Genomic DNA, 14,669 nt, shown 5'->3' with positions numbered 1-14,669 from the left:
AAAAAAATAATTCCGGTCTTGCAATTTAATTTTTACTTTTTGTCAACAAAATATGGAAAAAACTTTTGGACAACATCTACGGGTTGTATATATATATGTATATATATATATATATATATATATATATATATATATATATATATATATATATATATATATATATATATATATATATATATATATATATATATATATATATATATATATATATATATATATATATATATATATATATATATATATATGTAAATTATGTTAGTGTATTTTACAAATAGAGTGCTCAATGTTCTTAAAGAACAGAGCAATAATTAATTAGTAAAAAACACTTATTAAATCAAGAAAATTTATTAAATAAAAATATATATATATATATATATATATATATATATATATATATATATATATATATATGTATATGAATATGGGTATATGTGTGTGTTTTGTACTTTAAAATCATTGAGTATGCTTTTTGTAGAATATACTACTACAGTTTACACAATCTTTACAAAAATTATATTTGTCTAATTTGCAGATTAGTTTGCTTTGGGGTTGATTAGTCAAGTCAACAGTTGATGATTATTTTTAAAAACTTAAATATAAACGAAAAAAATAACAGTCAACAGTGAATTTATTAGTTTATGTAAAATATGATCTTATTTGTGTGAATTATGTTTGTTTGTTGTTTTTTTTTTCAGTTTTCTTTGTATGATAAAGTTAAGGACTTAATTTTTTTTAATAAAAAAAATGTATTTAAATTTTTTATTTGATTAAACTATTCTGGTGATTACCAAAATAACATATTATTATTCCCATTATTTCTAATTTAGATATAATTGGAATTTGTACAAAAGGATTTGTTTTATGAGAGAGATCTTTAGTTCTCCCTACTCTCTATTGCATTATTTTTTTAAATCACTGGAACCATTTGGATCTCCATTATGTTATTTTTTTAAATCACTTTGAAGTTTTAAATACTGCAGGTTTGATATTTATAATATTAAAAAAAAACTTCTGTTTTATCTTTTGTTAGAATAATTCAACCTTTGGAATTCCAACTTCTGAAGACTTGGCACTACTTGTAGGTAATCAAATGATTGTTGAGAAGCAGTTGCATGAACAAGTTACATTTTATCAGGTTACTTTCCTATTTCTTCTGCATAAAGAATGTTTTTGTCATATTAAAAGTGTCACTTTTTTTAAAATTAAATAAAAGTAAAATAATCTGAATTAGATAAATTGGAAACAAAAATATATGTATTTTTAAATGTATGTGATTTATGTATATTTTCACACACTCACAAACATACACACCTGCTTGTGTGTGTATGTGTATATGTGTATACACAAATCACATATACCACAGTTATTTTTAAACTTTTTTTTTAACTTTGGTTAAACTTTTTTTTATGAGGCAAATGAAAGTGCAACAATATATATTTAAATGGCACTCAGAAACCTAAAGTAATCTTTGCTTTCACAACAAAATTGTTGGTAAAGTAATAAATAAAGATTTTATTTTTGCAATAAGTTATATTTTTCATTTGTTACTCACTAACTTTTTAAAAGCAAACAATCGTTTATAGTTGCAAAGCCGCAATTACAAATTTAAAAATAATATTAAAAAAAAATTAACAGATTATAATTCATTTATACCAAAGAAAAGAAAGAAAGACTTATCATAAAAGTAGAAGAGAGGTTATCTGTCTGCTGTGGACATTTTTGTTTCCTAAGGTCAACTAGATAACTATGTTGCATAGAGAAAAAGTTAAAAATAAACTTTGTTTATAATGGATCTGAAAGGGATCTTAGCAAAAATAAGTTTAAAATTGTAAATGTTTATGTATTTATGTATATATATATATATATATATATATATATATATATATATATATATATATATATATATATATATATATATATATATATATATATATATATATATATATATATGTATATATATATATATATATATATATAAAATAACTGTTGCAAACCACCGACTATTTACTAGCTTTGAGCTGGCTATGTTGTAGCTGTACAACAAGTTTTGTTCTAGCATATTAATGGGTTATGTTCTAGCATATTGTATATGTTGGACAGGTACCCTGTGGGGTGTGTAGTACCTATATAGATATTAGGCTATTTAAAAACAATTTAGCAGGCCATATAGTAGTTGTATAATGTAGAAGTTATGTCCTAGAAAGAATAATATATGTAATTTAATTTAATTTAAAAACTTTATTTTTTGTTGATGGTTACAATAGTTTTAACAAGAATAAACTAATTAAAATCAACACATTTAACAATTATAGACAATACACACTCACATGAAAATCGTTAAAAACAATAAATAATAAATAAATCAAAAAAAAAAAAAAATTAAATAAATAAATAAATTGACTATATATATTTCCACATATATATAGTCAATTTTCGATTAATCTTTTAAAAAGTATTTAAAAACAAAAAACAAACTACAATTTACAAAATTATAATATAAGTTACAAATAACATTAAAAATATTCAAATTCAAATTCAAATTACAACCGTTTCATTACAGAAAAATGAGTAAATATTGTATTATAATGTCAGGATAAATAAAAATAGTACTTAAAAACGACATATTTTACAATAACAATTTTTTGCATACCAATTTTTAATATGTTTTTTGAACACCTCAGAACTTTTAGAGGACATGGTCTTGTTATCTAGAGTGTTCCATAACGAGATGGTTCTAAATATAGTACAAGATGTATCCTTATATTTGGAGCCATTTGAAGGTAGAATCATTTTTTTGCTACAATGAAGTTTAAAAGGAAGGTTTTTTGTATTGAATAAATCCTTCATAAATTGTGGATTTAGACAATTAATTGATTTAAAAACTTCTATCATAAGAAAGCGCAAATTTCTTAAGTGGATCCTCGGACTATTATCAAAACTTAACAATTCATCAAGAGATAAGTCAAACCTTTTATGGACAATACAAAGAGCTTTTTTATGAATTTTATTTATAAGGTTGTCATAGTATTTAGAACAAATCATTTGTTAAGTTTGTATCTCTTTTCAGTTTATAGTTTGTTTATTTTTAATTTTCTCTTTAAATTATTTTTTATTTTTTAGCGCATTTTTTAAATCTTGCAAATAATCATTACATACAAAAAACTGTGGCCATGTTGTCAAAAATGTATATATATATATATATCAAACTTAAAAAGTTGCAGGTTGTATGAGTCAAGAAAACATGAAGATGAAAGTTTTAAAGGATTTAAGTGATGGAAAACAAACTAGTCTAATAAAAGTTTTTAGAGCATGCACGGACATATATTGTAAAAGGATGTGACATTGCTTAATTGCCCAGGGGAATGAATTTTGGTAGATGGAACTAGAGATATAGCTCCTTTGAGCAGCGCCCATGGTAGTATTTATAGAAAAGAGAAAGAAATAACTTTACTTTGATAGGACAAAGGTTCAAGCTTTGCAGATAAAGCTAGTCTAACTATGTTTACTATTATTAGAAGAACCAGCCCAAATATGACAACAGTGGTCCATACAGAGATAAAAAGAGGTATGTAAAGGTAGAGAATGGAATTAGGAATAAGATAATGGCAAGCACGATAAGGAGAAGCAACCTTTGTAGATGCTATTCTCGCAATTGATTGTATATTTAGTTTCCATGAGAGGTCAGTAGTAAATAATAATCCACGAGTAAAGAAAAGGGCTCAGTGAGAGAGTTGCTATTTATCAATATAGGAACGTCGGCAGTTGTGTTGTCAGCAAATAGAGCCACTTTAGATGTAAGGTTGTCAAGAAGATTGTTAATACAGATAAAAAAAAAAACTGGACTAAGGATAGAATCTTGAGGTACTGCAAAAGTAAGTGGGAATGAAAAAGAATGTTGACCTTTGAGAATAACTTTAATAAAGCAAGAAAAAAGAAATGATTTGATATTCTCAAAAGCTTTTAGGTACACTATATGAAGCAAGCTGATGGAGCATACCTTATCGAAAGCTTTAGAATGTCAAGAACAATAGTTTTAGCTTTACAGCCTCCATCTAATGCAAAATAAAATCTTTCAGTCACAGCAGTTAGCAAGTTAGCTGTAGGGCGAGAGGATTAAAATTCATATTCATTATCTGACATTAAGTTATTTGGCTCAAGATGAAATGTTAGAAGTTTGTTGATCAAAGACTCAAATAACTTGTTAATAATAGAGAGAATGTTGATTGGTTGGAGGTGTCAGAATGTTCTCCATAGTTTTTTGAAATTAGAACCATAATTGTCATTTTCCAGCAGGTAAGATTCAGTCAAGCACATATTAAATGGTTTAGAATGAATTGGAAAAATTTCTGGAGAACACTTTTGTAAGACTATGACAGGAATGCTGTTTTGACCACAAGCAGAAGAAGTTTAATTGAGATATGACTTTAGCAATGTAAGCCAGAGTGATTTGAGTGTCTAACAATGGGTTAACCTGGTTAAAGGGATCCCAAAGTGCCCAAACAAGTTGTGTTTATATTAAAGAGAATGATAAGAAAAAATATTTGGGCTGAGTATTTTTGAGTAAAACAAAATAAAAAAGGTATACCAAGAAAAACTAACTTTGTTGTTTTACCCAAAGCTTGCCGTCTCCATGTTGCTTTAAGTCTTTAAAATATATGCCGCAATCAACAGACTTTGTAATTTATTTAAGTGCGTCTAGTTCTAAAGAGTTTTAGTATATGACGTCATTGTAGGATTTTTATTTATTTTTAAATCAATATTATTTGTTTTTGTTTTATTTGTTTTTTAAAATAGGCATTTATCATCAATGGTATGACTTTCTTAAAAATTTTATAGGAAGCTAAACAAAAAAATGTTTTTTTATAGAGTGCGAGAACCAAATAAAATTAAGATTTTTATGACTCTTAATTTTATTATCTTTTATATATTTATTACACTCTTAAATGTAATAAATATATAAAAAATACATTGTTCACCTTATTATATATTCTGAATCTTTTTTCTTTTTATGTAAACAATATGAACTTTTTTTCTATTTTTCTAAGCCATTTATCACTATGACGTATTTGTTCTCCTATCGAAATGACATTTTACGAATTCTTAAATTTTTAATTAATAAATAATTTTGGGAAACCATTTATTAGAAATATTTGCCAATTTCTTTAATTTTTAGTTTATAAGTTAATAACATTTATAGATTTTACACACAACAAATTTACAGACAACTTTTTATTAATTAAAGCAATAATTAATGTTTTATGGCAATAATTCAAGACAGATGGTGATTAAAGTTGTCAATGTGTGGCAGCACGCTTTAAAAAACATTATATTTAATATTTTCCAATTTATTTCGTATTAGACAAGTATTTTACATTAAAACCTGTCTCTTAACAATTCAAATCAAAAAACTACCAAATTTGACAATAAAAAGTTTTTCATTAAACAGTTTCATTTATAAAAATGACTCTAATAATACACTTTTTTGCAATCTTTACCAATAATTGTTCAATTGTAAAAATAAAATAAAATAAGCAATACATGTTTTACAGAATAAATTTCATTAAATATATTCTCGCATGATTAAATAAGAATTTTGAGAATATTTGTACCCAATGAAAAGTTTAGCAAATAAATGTTAATTAGCAAATAAATGCTGTTAAACTTTCACACAATTCTTGAAGTTGCTAGAAAAACATTCATCTAATCTTTTACCAGCATTAAAAAAAATAACATTTGAAATTGTTTAGATGAATTTTAAAACCATTAAAGTTGGTATAAAATACAAGGTTTTGTCAAGTCTCGGTAGTCGTTTTTCAGAAAAGTCACTTGTCTTTTGTGAAAAAAGACAAGTGACTATTGAAGATCTTATGATATCAAACAAATTGAAGGCTCAACAAGTAAAAATCAACAACGAAAGACTGTTTTAATGCCTTGTTAAAATTTTGATAATATCTAGAGGAAAATAGTAAGTTGAAAACAAAAGAAATTGAAAGTAATGTGATAATTAAAAGTAATGAGTTGTTGAATCAGTAGCATTAGAACTTAAGGAGCAGGAAAAAGTTTTGAGTGAAGTATAAAGTATGAAGTGCAAATTATTTTTGTCTTTCTTGTTATTTAAAATATTTTAAATGTTGGTTATTCTTTTGAGCTTTTTGTTTTTACAATCTTTATGTTTAATATTAATTTTTCTATTTGTTTCAAAGACCAGTTTGCTAATTTCAACTGTTTTTCAAAAGGGTACTAAGTATTTAATCTCTTTTTTTTATCAAACAAATTATTGGTTTTCCATTTAAAACAGAAATATAAAAATTTCTTATATATAAAAAGGGGGCTATCTGTTTTCTTTTGGGGGTAAAAATAGCGCTTCTGAGAGTTAATGTCTAAGTTTTAATGCTAAGTTATTGAGTAAAAATGATAGAAATGTCAGGGGAATATAAGCAAAATTTCATTGAAAAAATCAGGGGAAATCAGGGAGTTTAATTCCAGAATTATAGTGGCAACCCTGCATACTTTTAGTATGCAGGAATTTGGAATTCTTTTCACTCATTCTCACTCATTCTCACATTTGGAATTCTTTTCATTCATTCTCACACTCTTTGGAATTAAATGGGATTGAATAAATTATAAAGTCTGTAGATTGCAGCATTTATTTTAAAGACTTGAAGCAACTGGCTAACATAGAGACGGCAAGCTTCAAGTAAATCAACAAAGTTAGTTTTTTTAGTATATGTTTATTATTTCGTTGTTTGTTTTTTTCAAAAAAATTTAGCTCAAACAATTTTTTTTATCACTCTCTTTAATATGAACTCAACTTGTCTTGGTACTGTGTGATCCCTTTAACTAGAATGGCAGAAAGAGTATGGCAAAAAGATTAAAAAGTCAAAATTAGAAGAGAATTTTTCATTGGGAGATGTAATAAGATCAGTCTTATGAATTAGAGATAGAATGAGATTTACCTTGAGATTTTTCATAAGTCTCTGGAATCTTATAAGATAAGACATGAGATTTTGTGAACTAGGATAATTGGAGCTTAGCATCAGGCAGCACCTGTTTACATTAACATCTTGCAATAATGAATATCTGTTTGTTTAAAAAAGAGTTGTTGTTTTGAAAAAGATTAAAAAAATGATTACAATTAGGTATAGCAGCTGCACAAGAAGGTGAACCTATGGAGTAGAATGAGGCTTGACTTGGAATCAGAGAGAAGGAATAAATGCTTCCATTTATGTCTGAATCTAGGAGGTTACGTAGGTGGTGCATTTATTACCAGAGAAAAAAAATATCAGCCTAAGGACTGTCACAAAGAAAATCATGAAATGAATCCTCAGCTTTAGGGTTGTAGTAAGTAATGTGTTGATAGGGTGAGTCTGAAGAAGTACGAGATAAAAAGATTTTAAAAGTGTTGCATGTTTTTTACTATGCGGTAGTAGTAGAGCACTCGCTTCATAAGCAAGAAGTTCCTAGTTCGATCCTTTCCATGTCCCTGGTAGTACTGTGCTCCAATTGTTTCTCCGCTCAGCTGCCTTGTTCATCAAGGTTTCAGAGTTATAGAGTTGATAGAGGGCTGTAATTAATCACAATTACAAGTAGCCTCCTTGACTTGTAGTGGCCTTCCTGGCCTTAGGGAGGCGATTTGAAATTAAAAAAAATGTTCTGAACCACTTATAGGAGAACAAGGATAAAACTGAACACAAGCTAGAGTCAGAGACAAGACATAAATCAAGGAGTGAAGGTGAGTGATTAGGGTTGTCTCAAAAACAAGTTACAAAGCTTTCCTTTTTTTAAAAAAAAACAAATAAAATATAGGAAAATCATTCATTTTAATCAGTCTTTTTTTGACTTCAAACTTTTTTTTGTTTTTTTTTTGTTTTGCTTCATCTGATTTTGCTGCTGAAAATAACAACCACCCTAAAAAAAAAAAAAAAAAAAGAGTACACAAATTATTTACATTTTTTTCAATTTAAATTTAATTTCCTATTTTGTTAGTTTTGCTTTCTTTGTTTTTGAAACTTAGTTTTTTTCACAACGCTGAAAAACTTGTAAACATCCGTGACCAAATTGTCTAAAATAAAATACTCATGCGTGGACATACAAGATGAAAAACTGCATGCATTCCGTGGGAAGGCTTGCACATATATTTATTTTTATGTCAAGAAGTGATATTTTATTTTAATATCTGATTTATTTTTTAATGTTAAATTTATAAATAGAAAAATCAAAATAAATACTAAACTTACTCAAATCAGAATCATTTAAAAGTCTAAACAGATTAAGTAAATTAGAAAACAAACAACATACCGCAAACGTTTATTTATTAAAACTACTAATAAAACACATTGAGTTGAGAAAGATTTCTCATCTCTAGTTTGCTTGCAGAACTTGCTAAAAAAACTGCTTGAACTTTACGAAGCAACTTTAGAAGTCTAGAAACTACTTAAAAATGACATAAGAAGATGTTTAATGGTAAATGTTAATTGTAGTATTAATATTTAGATAATAATAATATGGTTTTATAATGAGATTTTATATTATGTTTTCAATATCAATATAAATATTTTTTGTTGAAAAACAACTGAGTTTCGTTATAAAAACTTTGATCGCCAATCACAATCAATTAATTTGTGCCTCAAAACTAATACAAAATTGTAATTTTTATCGGTATGGTAAATATATATAATATTTTGTTTTTTTGATGGTATCGGTATGGTAAATATATATATATAATATTTTGTTTTTTTGATGATACAAAAAAATATACGATCGTTTAATAAATAAAAGTTATTAATAAATGATGTTAGGTTTAATATAAGGTTTGTGTAAAAAATAATCAAGTTTTTGCATGTTTTTTTTTCAAAAAATTTTAGAATGCGTTAAGTAAGCTCAAAACACGCTCAGAAGAAATTAGTGAAGAAAATGCTAAACTCTATGAAAGAATGCGTGAAAGTGCTATTGAATCCACAGAATTAAAACCAGAATCAGTTTGCAATGAAAATACAAAAAGAGAATTTTATAGTCAAACAAGGCAGCACAGTTATAATGAAGAAAATCAATATAATCTGAATGTTAGTGAAAGTTTTTATATATGTGTATTATATATATATATATATATATATATATATATATATATATATATATATATATATATATATATATATATATATATATATATATATATATATAAAATATATTTTTTTATTATGTATTGTTTATGTGTCATTTTTTTCAAGGTATCTAATATGATGAAGATGTCTGGAATAAATACAAATCCGCAAATTGAAAAAAGTTACAGTCTTAATGATGAAATGGTATTTGCAATTTTTATAGAAGTTGTTTTAATATGAGCATGCAAATAGTTGTTTAAATAATATTAAATTGCTAGCAACATTTGAATCACTGTCAGGTTTTTTAAAAATGATAAAATTATGATTTTTTTTTTGAATTATGTACCTTTGATATAGTATGTATTATTTATGTATTATTATTTAAAAAAAAATTTTATTAGTATTCAATAACATTATTATAAGTAACTCAATCTAGGCAAATTGAAGTCAGTTTGCCACTTCCTGGTCCATTTTGTAAAGACTCGATCCTGCATTTTATTTGAGGAATGCTTGCCACTTGCCAATTATTCTTGTATATAAAGCGCATCAAATTTGTCCAAAAGTCCTCAATTAGTCATGTTTTTGCAACATTCAGGTGGATTATTTACTTTTGGTAAACTTTTTATAAAAGTGCAATATATATTTTTTGTCTAAAAGGTTTGATTGGAGCTAACTAGATATTCATTAGGAAACTTCCATCGAAAATCCACTTTTTTTTCTTTGCCCCATGCAGAAGTGAGATCCTTTTCGAGTTTGATTGCCCCTGTATATAATCAAAACAAATCAAATATATTCTGAATAAAATGATTACATCAAGGTTATTAACAAATAGTAATAAATACTAATATGAAGTAAACACCTGTCAAATTCAATAATAATAAAAAAATAATATTTATAATTCAAGTAGGAGTAAATAAAAATAATAATAGTGATAACAGCGATTAAAAGTAATAGTAAAGATTATAAAAAGTATATACTATAATAATAATAATAATAACAATAAAAATAATAACAACAAAAATAATAATAGCAATAATAATAATAATAATAATAATAACAACAACAACAATAATATAACAAAAATAGTAATATAAAAATAGTGTTGTTATAACAATATTAACAAGACAAAGAATGATAATATTTAATATGATAAAAATATAATAATAATAACAGTAATAGTGGTGAAAAGAGTACTAATAAAAATATTTCAGTTTAAAGAAGATTAAAATAATAAATTTCACAAAAGATATTAAAATTAGTATTATAAAATGACAGAAAAAATGGAAGCTCAGAGTTAGATAAATAAACTCTAGAAAGGTTTTATAACAATATATATAATAGATTTATAAACAACATTTTTCTAAAATATAGTTGGAAGAGAGCAGTTTTAAATTTTGAGAATGATTTAAGAGATTTTAGTTAAGAAGGGAAATTGTTTCATGTTTTTATGCTTTTATGTTGTATGGGTTCATAGCCATAATGAACAGTTTGATATTTAGGTACAGATAACTTGATGTTGCAAGTAGATTGTAGAATATAGTTACAATTTTCCCTATAATTAAAAAAGTTGATAAATGTAAGAGGTAGGTTATTATGATTTTGGTTCCAAACAATTAAGCAATTTGATAGTTGAATAAGGTCACACAATTTAAAGACGTTTGGTAAAAAAAAGAGTATGCTACAGTTTGAATCAGTATGTTGGAAATAATTTAACTGTAGAGCTTTATTTTGGAGATAAGTTATTTTGTAGATAAGATAACTGCTTAGATTGTTTAGATGCTTTTTTTATGTCAATAAACACTCCACACGCAAAGTGTTTATTATTGATGGCTTGTCTATCTTTTCTCTGTTATTTCTGTTAATGAATGAGTTGTTGAGTGTTTGTTGCATAAACCATATTGTTATTTGTAAAAACATTTGTATTTCTCCAAAAAATGTTTGAGTCTATGAAACATTGCTTTTTCAAACAACTTAAGTTGGAATGAAGAGAAATAAGTCGATAATTGGAGTAGTCTAGAAGAGAACCCATTTTGTTTATAGGATATTACTTTGGCTACCTTGAAAGCTTCTGGAAAAATACCATTTTTCATTATACCAGAATTATTCATCATCATGCATAGAGGAGATAATGTGAGATACCAGTTTTAATAAAAATGTTTGTGGACTATTGGGACTAAGGCTCTTATTATTTTAAAGAGTACTTTTATATGAGATTTAACACCTCATCTTTAGGCGCAGAATCAATGAAAAAAGAATTAGTAATAGGTATTTTAAGAAAGTTGCTAAAAACACATTTAGAAGAAACTATTTTCAGATAGTTTGTCTTGAATAATCGCAAAATTGGTATTAAATATATTAGCAACACTTGTATGAACTGAGATTATATTTTCTTTCATTTTAAGACTAATAGACTTGATATTAATAAAAAATTTGATGTTAATGATTTCTTTAATTCCTTTCCAAGTATTCTTTACATTATAGATGTTATTATTAAAATATATATACATATATATATATATATATATATATATATATATATATATATATATATATATATATATATATATATATATATATATATATATATATATATATATATATATATATATATATATATATATATTTTAAACATCTTCACTTCCAACAAGGCTGTAAGCAACCATTATTAGAGTTGAAATTTACTGGAAGAGAAAAGATAGAGATTGTAGAGCAAGATAACAATTGACAGACAACTTAAAAGATTGCAAATTATATGAATCAGGAAAGCAAGGTGAAGAAAGCGAATTCCAAAGATCTCAAAAAACAAAAGTTCTTAACAAGCAGTTCAGCTTTGTCTTTAGGTGAGGTGACAAAGTCTGAACCATACAAAAGAGGTGGAATAACAGATTTGCCCTTATTATTGATACTGTTAAAGATTCTCCAGAAGTCACAAGAGCCTAAATTTTGTTATGAAATATGAGATTTCATGACCTTAGAATAGCGGACTTTGGCGTTAGACAAAACCTTTTTACAATGGTTTCTAACAGTAATAAACAGATGTCTGTTTTATGGAGAATTGTTTTGCTGATAGATATGGAAGTAACGGTTTCGATTGGAAATTGCAGCAGCACAATGTGAGGAAAACCATGGAGAAGAGTGAGGCTTGTCCTGGAATCATCAAGAGAATAAAAGATTGCATGCCAGCCTGAATCCATGAGGTTATGTAAGAAGCACATTTGTCCGCAGGAATACCCAAGGGCCATTATGAAGAAAATCACAGTAAGAGTCCCAGTCAGTTGTAAGAGGTACGATGATAGGAGGATTCAGATGATAAAGAAGAATGAGTTTTAGAGAGATCAAGCTGTGATCAGAAGCGCCTAAGGGTGAATGTGGAGAAACTGAACTAGGATCAGAAAGAAGTCATAAGTTGAGTAGAAAAGGTAAATGATTTGAGTTGTCTGGAAAGCGAATTGGAAAGTTGACTATTTGAGTTAGTGATTGAGAAAGGCAAACGTTGTGGGCTTTAATACCTGCAGAGTCACTGACACAAGAGCCAAGCCATTCTATGTGATGAGCATTAAAGTCACCAACAACAACAATATTGGCTGATGGATAAAGAGAGAGGGCTTGGTCAATTTGATCAGAAATAACATCAAAAAGAGTCCAGTCTTGAGATGAAGGAGAGCGATAGAACAAAGAAAAAGGTGATATAGTGAAGTGGTGCTAAACAAAAGCACGTAAAAGAATAGTCTGTGGATTTAAACCTAGTTTTTCGACAAATGGGTGATTTCTTACAAATGTAAATGCCCAGACTAAGCATGTGACTATTGGAGTCTTTACGAATTAAAGGAAGATAACTATCAACACTGAGATCACAAAATGAAACAGCGGAACTCAAATTAGTCTCACAAAGAGCAAGTAGATCTGGTGAACTTTGCAAGAGATAAAATTTAACAGAAGAAAAGTTACTTCGCAGACCACGAATATTTGTGATTGATAGGTTTAGAGAGCTTGGTGATGACAATGGTTTTTTGTGTCTTATAGTTTTTGGTACTTTATTCATTTTTAAATTAAAAAAAACACCAAAAGTACAAACAGGGACATCATTCATGCGCAACATGGAGCTGTTAATACTTTGATATTTTTCAGCTATAGATGGAATCAGCCTCTGAGAGCTATCACAGAGCTCGGGAAACCTGGCTACCAGCCGGCCTGAGAACCATAAAACTGAGTTTTAGAGCTGTACCCTCATTAGGAGATAATAGAATGAGTTGCCTAGTCATAAAAACAGAGACACAAGCAAAACCCATGCATTGAGTTAAGAAGATCCAGCATTCAACATTCTAAACTGGAAACAATTTATTAAAAATACATCTGTGCCAGCCTAATAGATGAAGAAGGGGTGCACGGCTGGTCAACAGATAGAATCTGTTTACACTTTAAGTCTTTGCCTAGGAGGCCTTCTACAAGACAGTAGTCGCATGTATTTAACATCTGCCCAAGATGAGTATTTTTATCAATAAACCATTTCTAGCCTTTACTCAACCAAGAACCCCAAGGCAGGGGATGTTTTAAGTTAGATTTGGCTTTTTCCCAGCCTTTGCCTAAAAAAGTGTATTCTACAAGGCAGCAGGACATAAAGAAGTTTGTACTTGGTTACATGTTACCAGTAGCAGGATAACCTGACCTGACCTGTATGTACTTATAAGTACATAACCTGTATGTACTTATAACCTGACCTATGTACTTATGACCTGATAAATGTACTTATGACCTGACCTGTATGTACTTATAAGTACATACAGGTCAGGTCATAAGTACATTTTCCCTGATAATTCCTTCCTAATTTTTTCAAAATTTAACCCAATTTCTGTGATGGTTCCCTGATTTTTTTGCAGATATCTGAATCCCCTGACTTTTTTCTGTTTTCCTTTTTTTGTTCAATTAACAGAATTAAAATAAATTATATACATTATTATAAATTTTTTATATAGTTAAAGTAAACATACCACTGGTTTTTGTTCAAAGTCAAACATGATTTCCTCTAATGAACTTTTGTTTTGTTTTTTAAATGCTACACCCATTCTATTTGAATTTTTCCTTTTTTTTTTAGCTTCATAAATGAATTTTAAAATAAATGACAAAATATTTATAGCTTCTAATTTGCTAAAACTGCTTTCCAAAACAAAACTTAAAATCTTCACGTGTTAATTATCATCATTATGCAGCAAATGGTTTTATGATTTACAAGATTTTCTATTCATTTTTAAATGATTGTTAGTTATTTTGTAATAAAGTAAACTAAAATATTTTGTAAATAAGTAGTTAAAGCTTTTTTGCAGGTTTTTTACGAGCCAGTAAAGAAATTTTATGCCTTTCCTATATAATATTCTATCTAATATATGCTACTAGTGGCTTCTAATGTAGATCTAATTTGCAATATAAAATATACACATAGATATGTGTGTTTTTATTATTATTATTCGAAAATAATAATAGTATTAAAAATATACTTTTATGTGAGTTTTTTATTTTATTGTTGCTGCCAAATAAACATAATTACTGAAAAACTGTTAAATGTAGGAAAAT

At 26.9% G+C, this 14,669-nt stretch overlaps 1 protein-coding gene across 1 annotated transcript in view; it reads left to right on the top strand.

The window, feature by feature from the left end:
- Positions 1-14,669, top strand: part of LOC100199147 (interaptin) — a 44,560-nt gene that overhangs the window by 9,894 nt on the left and 19,997 nt on the right. Inside the window, exons 3-5 of the mRNA XM_065805150.1 lie at positions 1,031-1,135; positions 8,865-9,062; positions 9,228-9,305. Coding sequence (XP_065661222.1) covers positions 1,031-1,135; positions 8,865-9,062; positions 9,228-9,305 — 381 coding nt within the window. The remainder of the gene's footprint in view (positions 1-1,030; positions 1,136-8,864; positions 9,063-9,227; positions 9,306-14,669) is intronic.

This window comes from Hydra vulgaris, chromosome 09 (genome assembly GCF_038396675.1).
Source record: "Hydra vulgaris chromosome 09, alternate assembly HydraT2T_AEP".
NCBI lineage: Eukaryota > Metazoa > Cnidaria > Hydrozoa > Anthoathecata > Hydridae > Hydra > Hydra vulgaris.
This window is presented reverse-complemented; position numbering and strand designations above follow the sequence as displayed.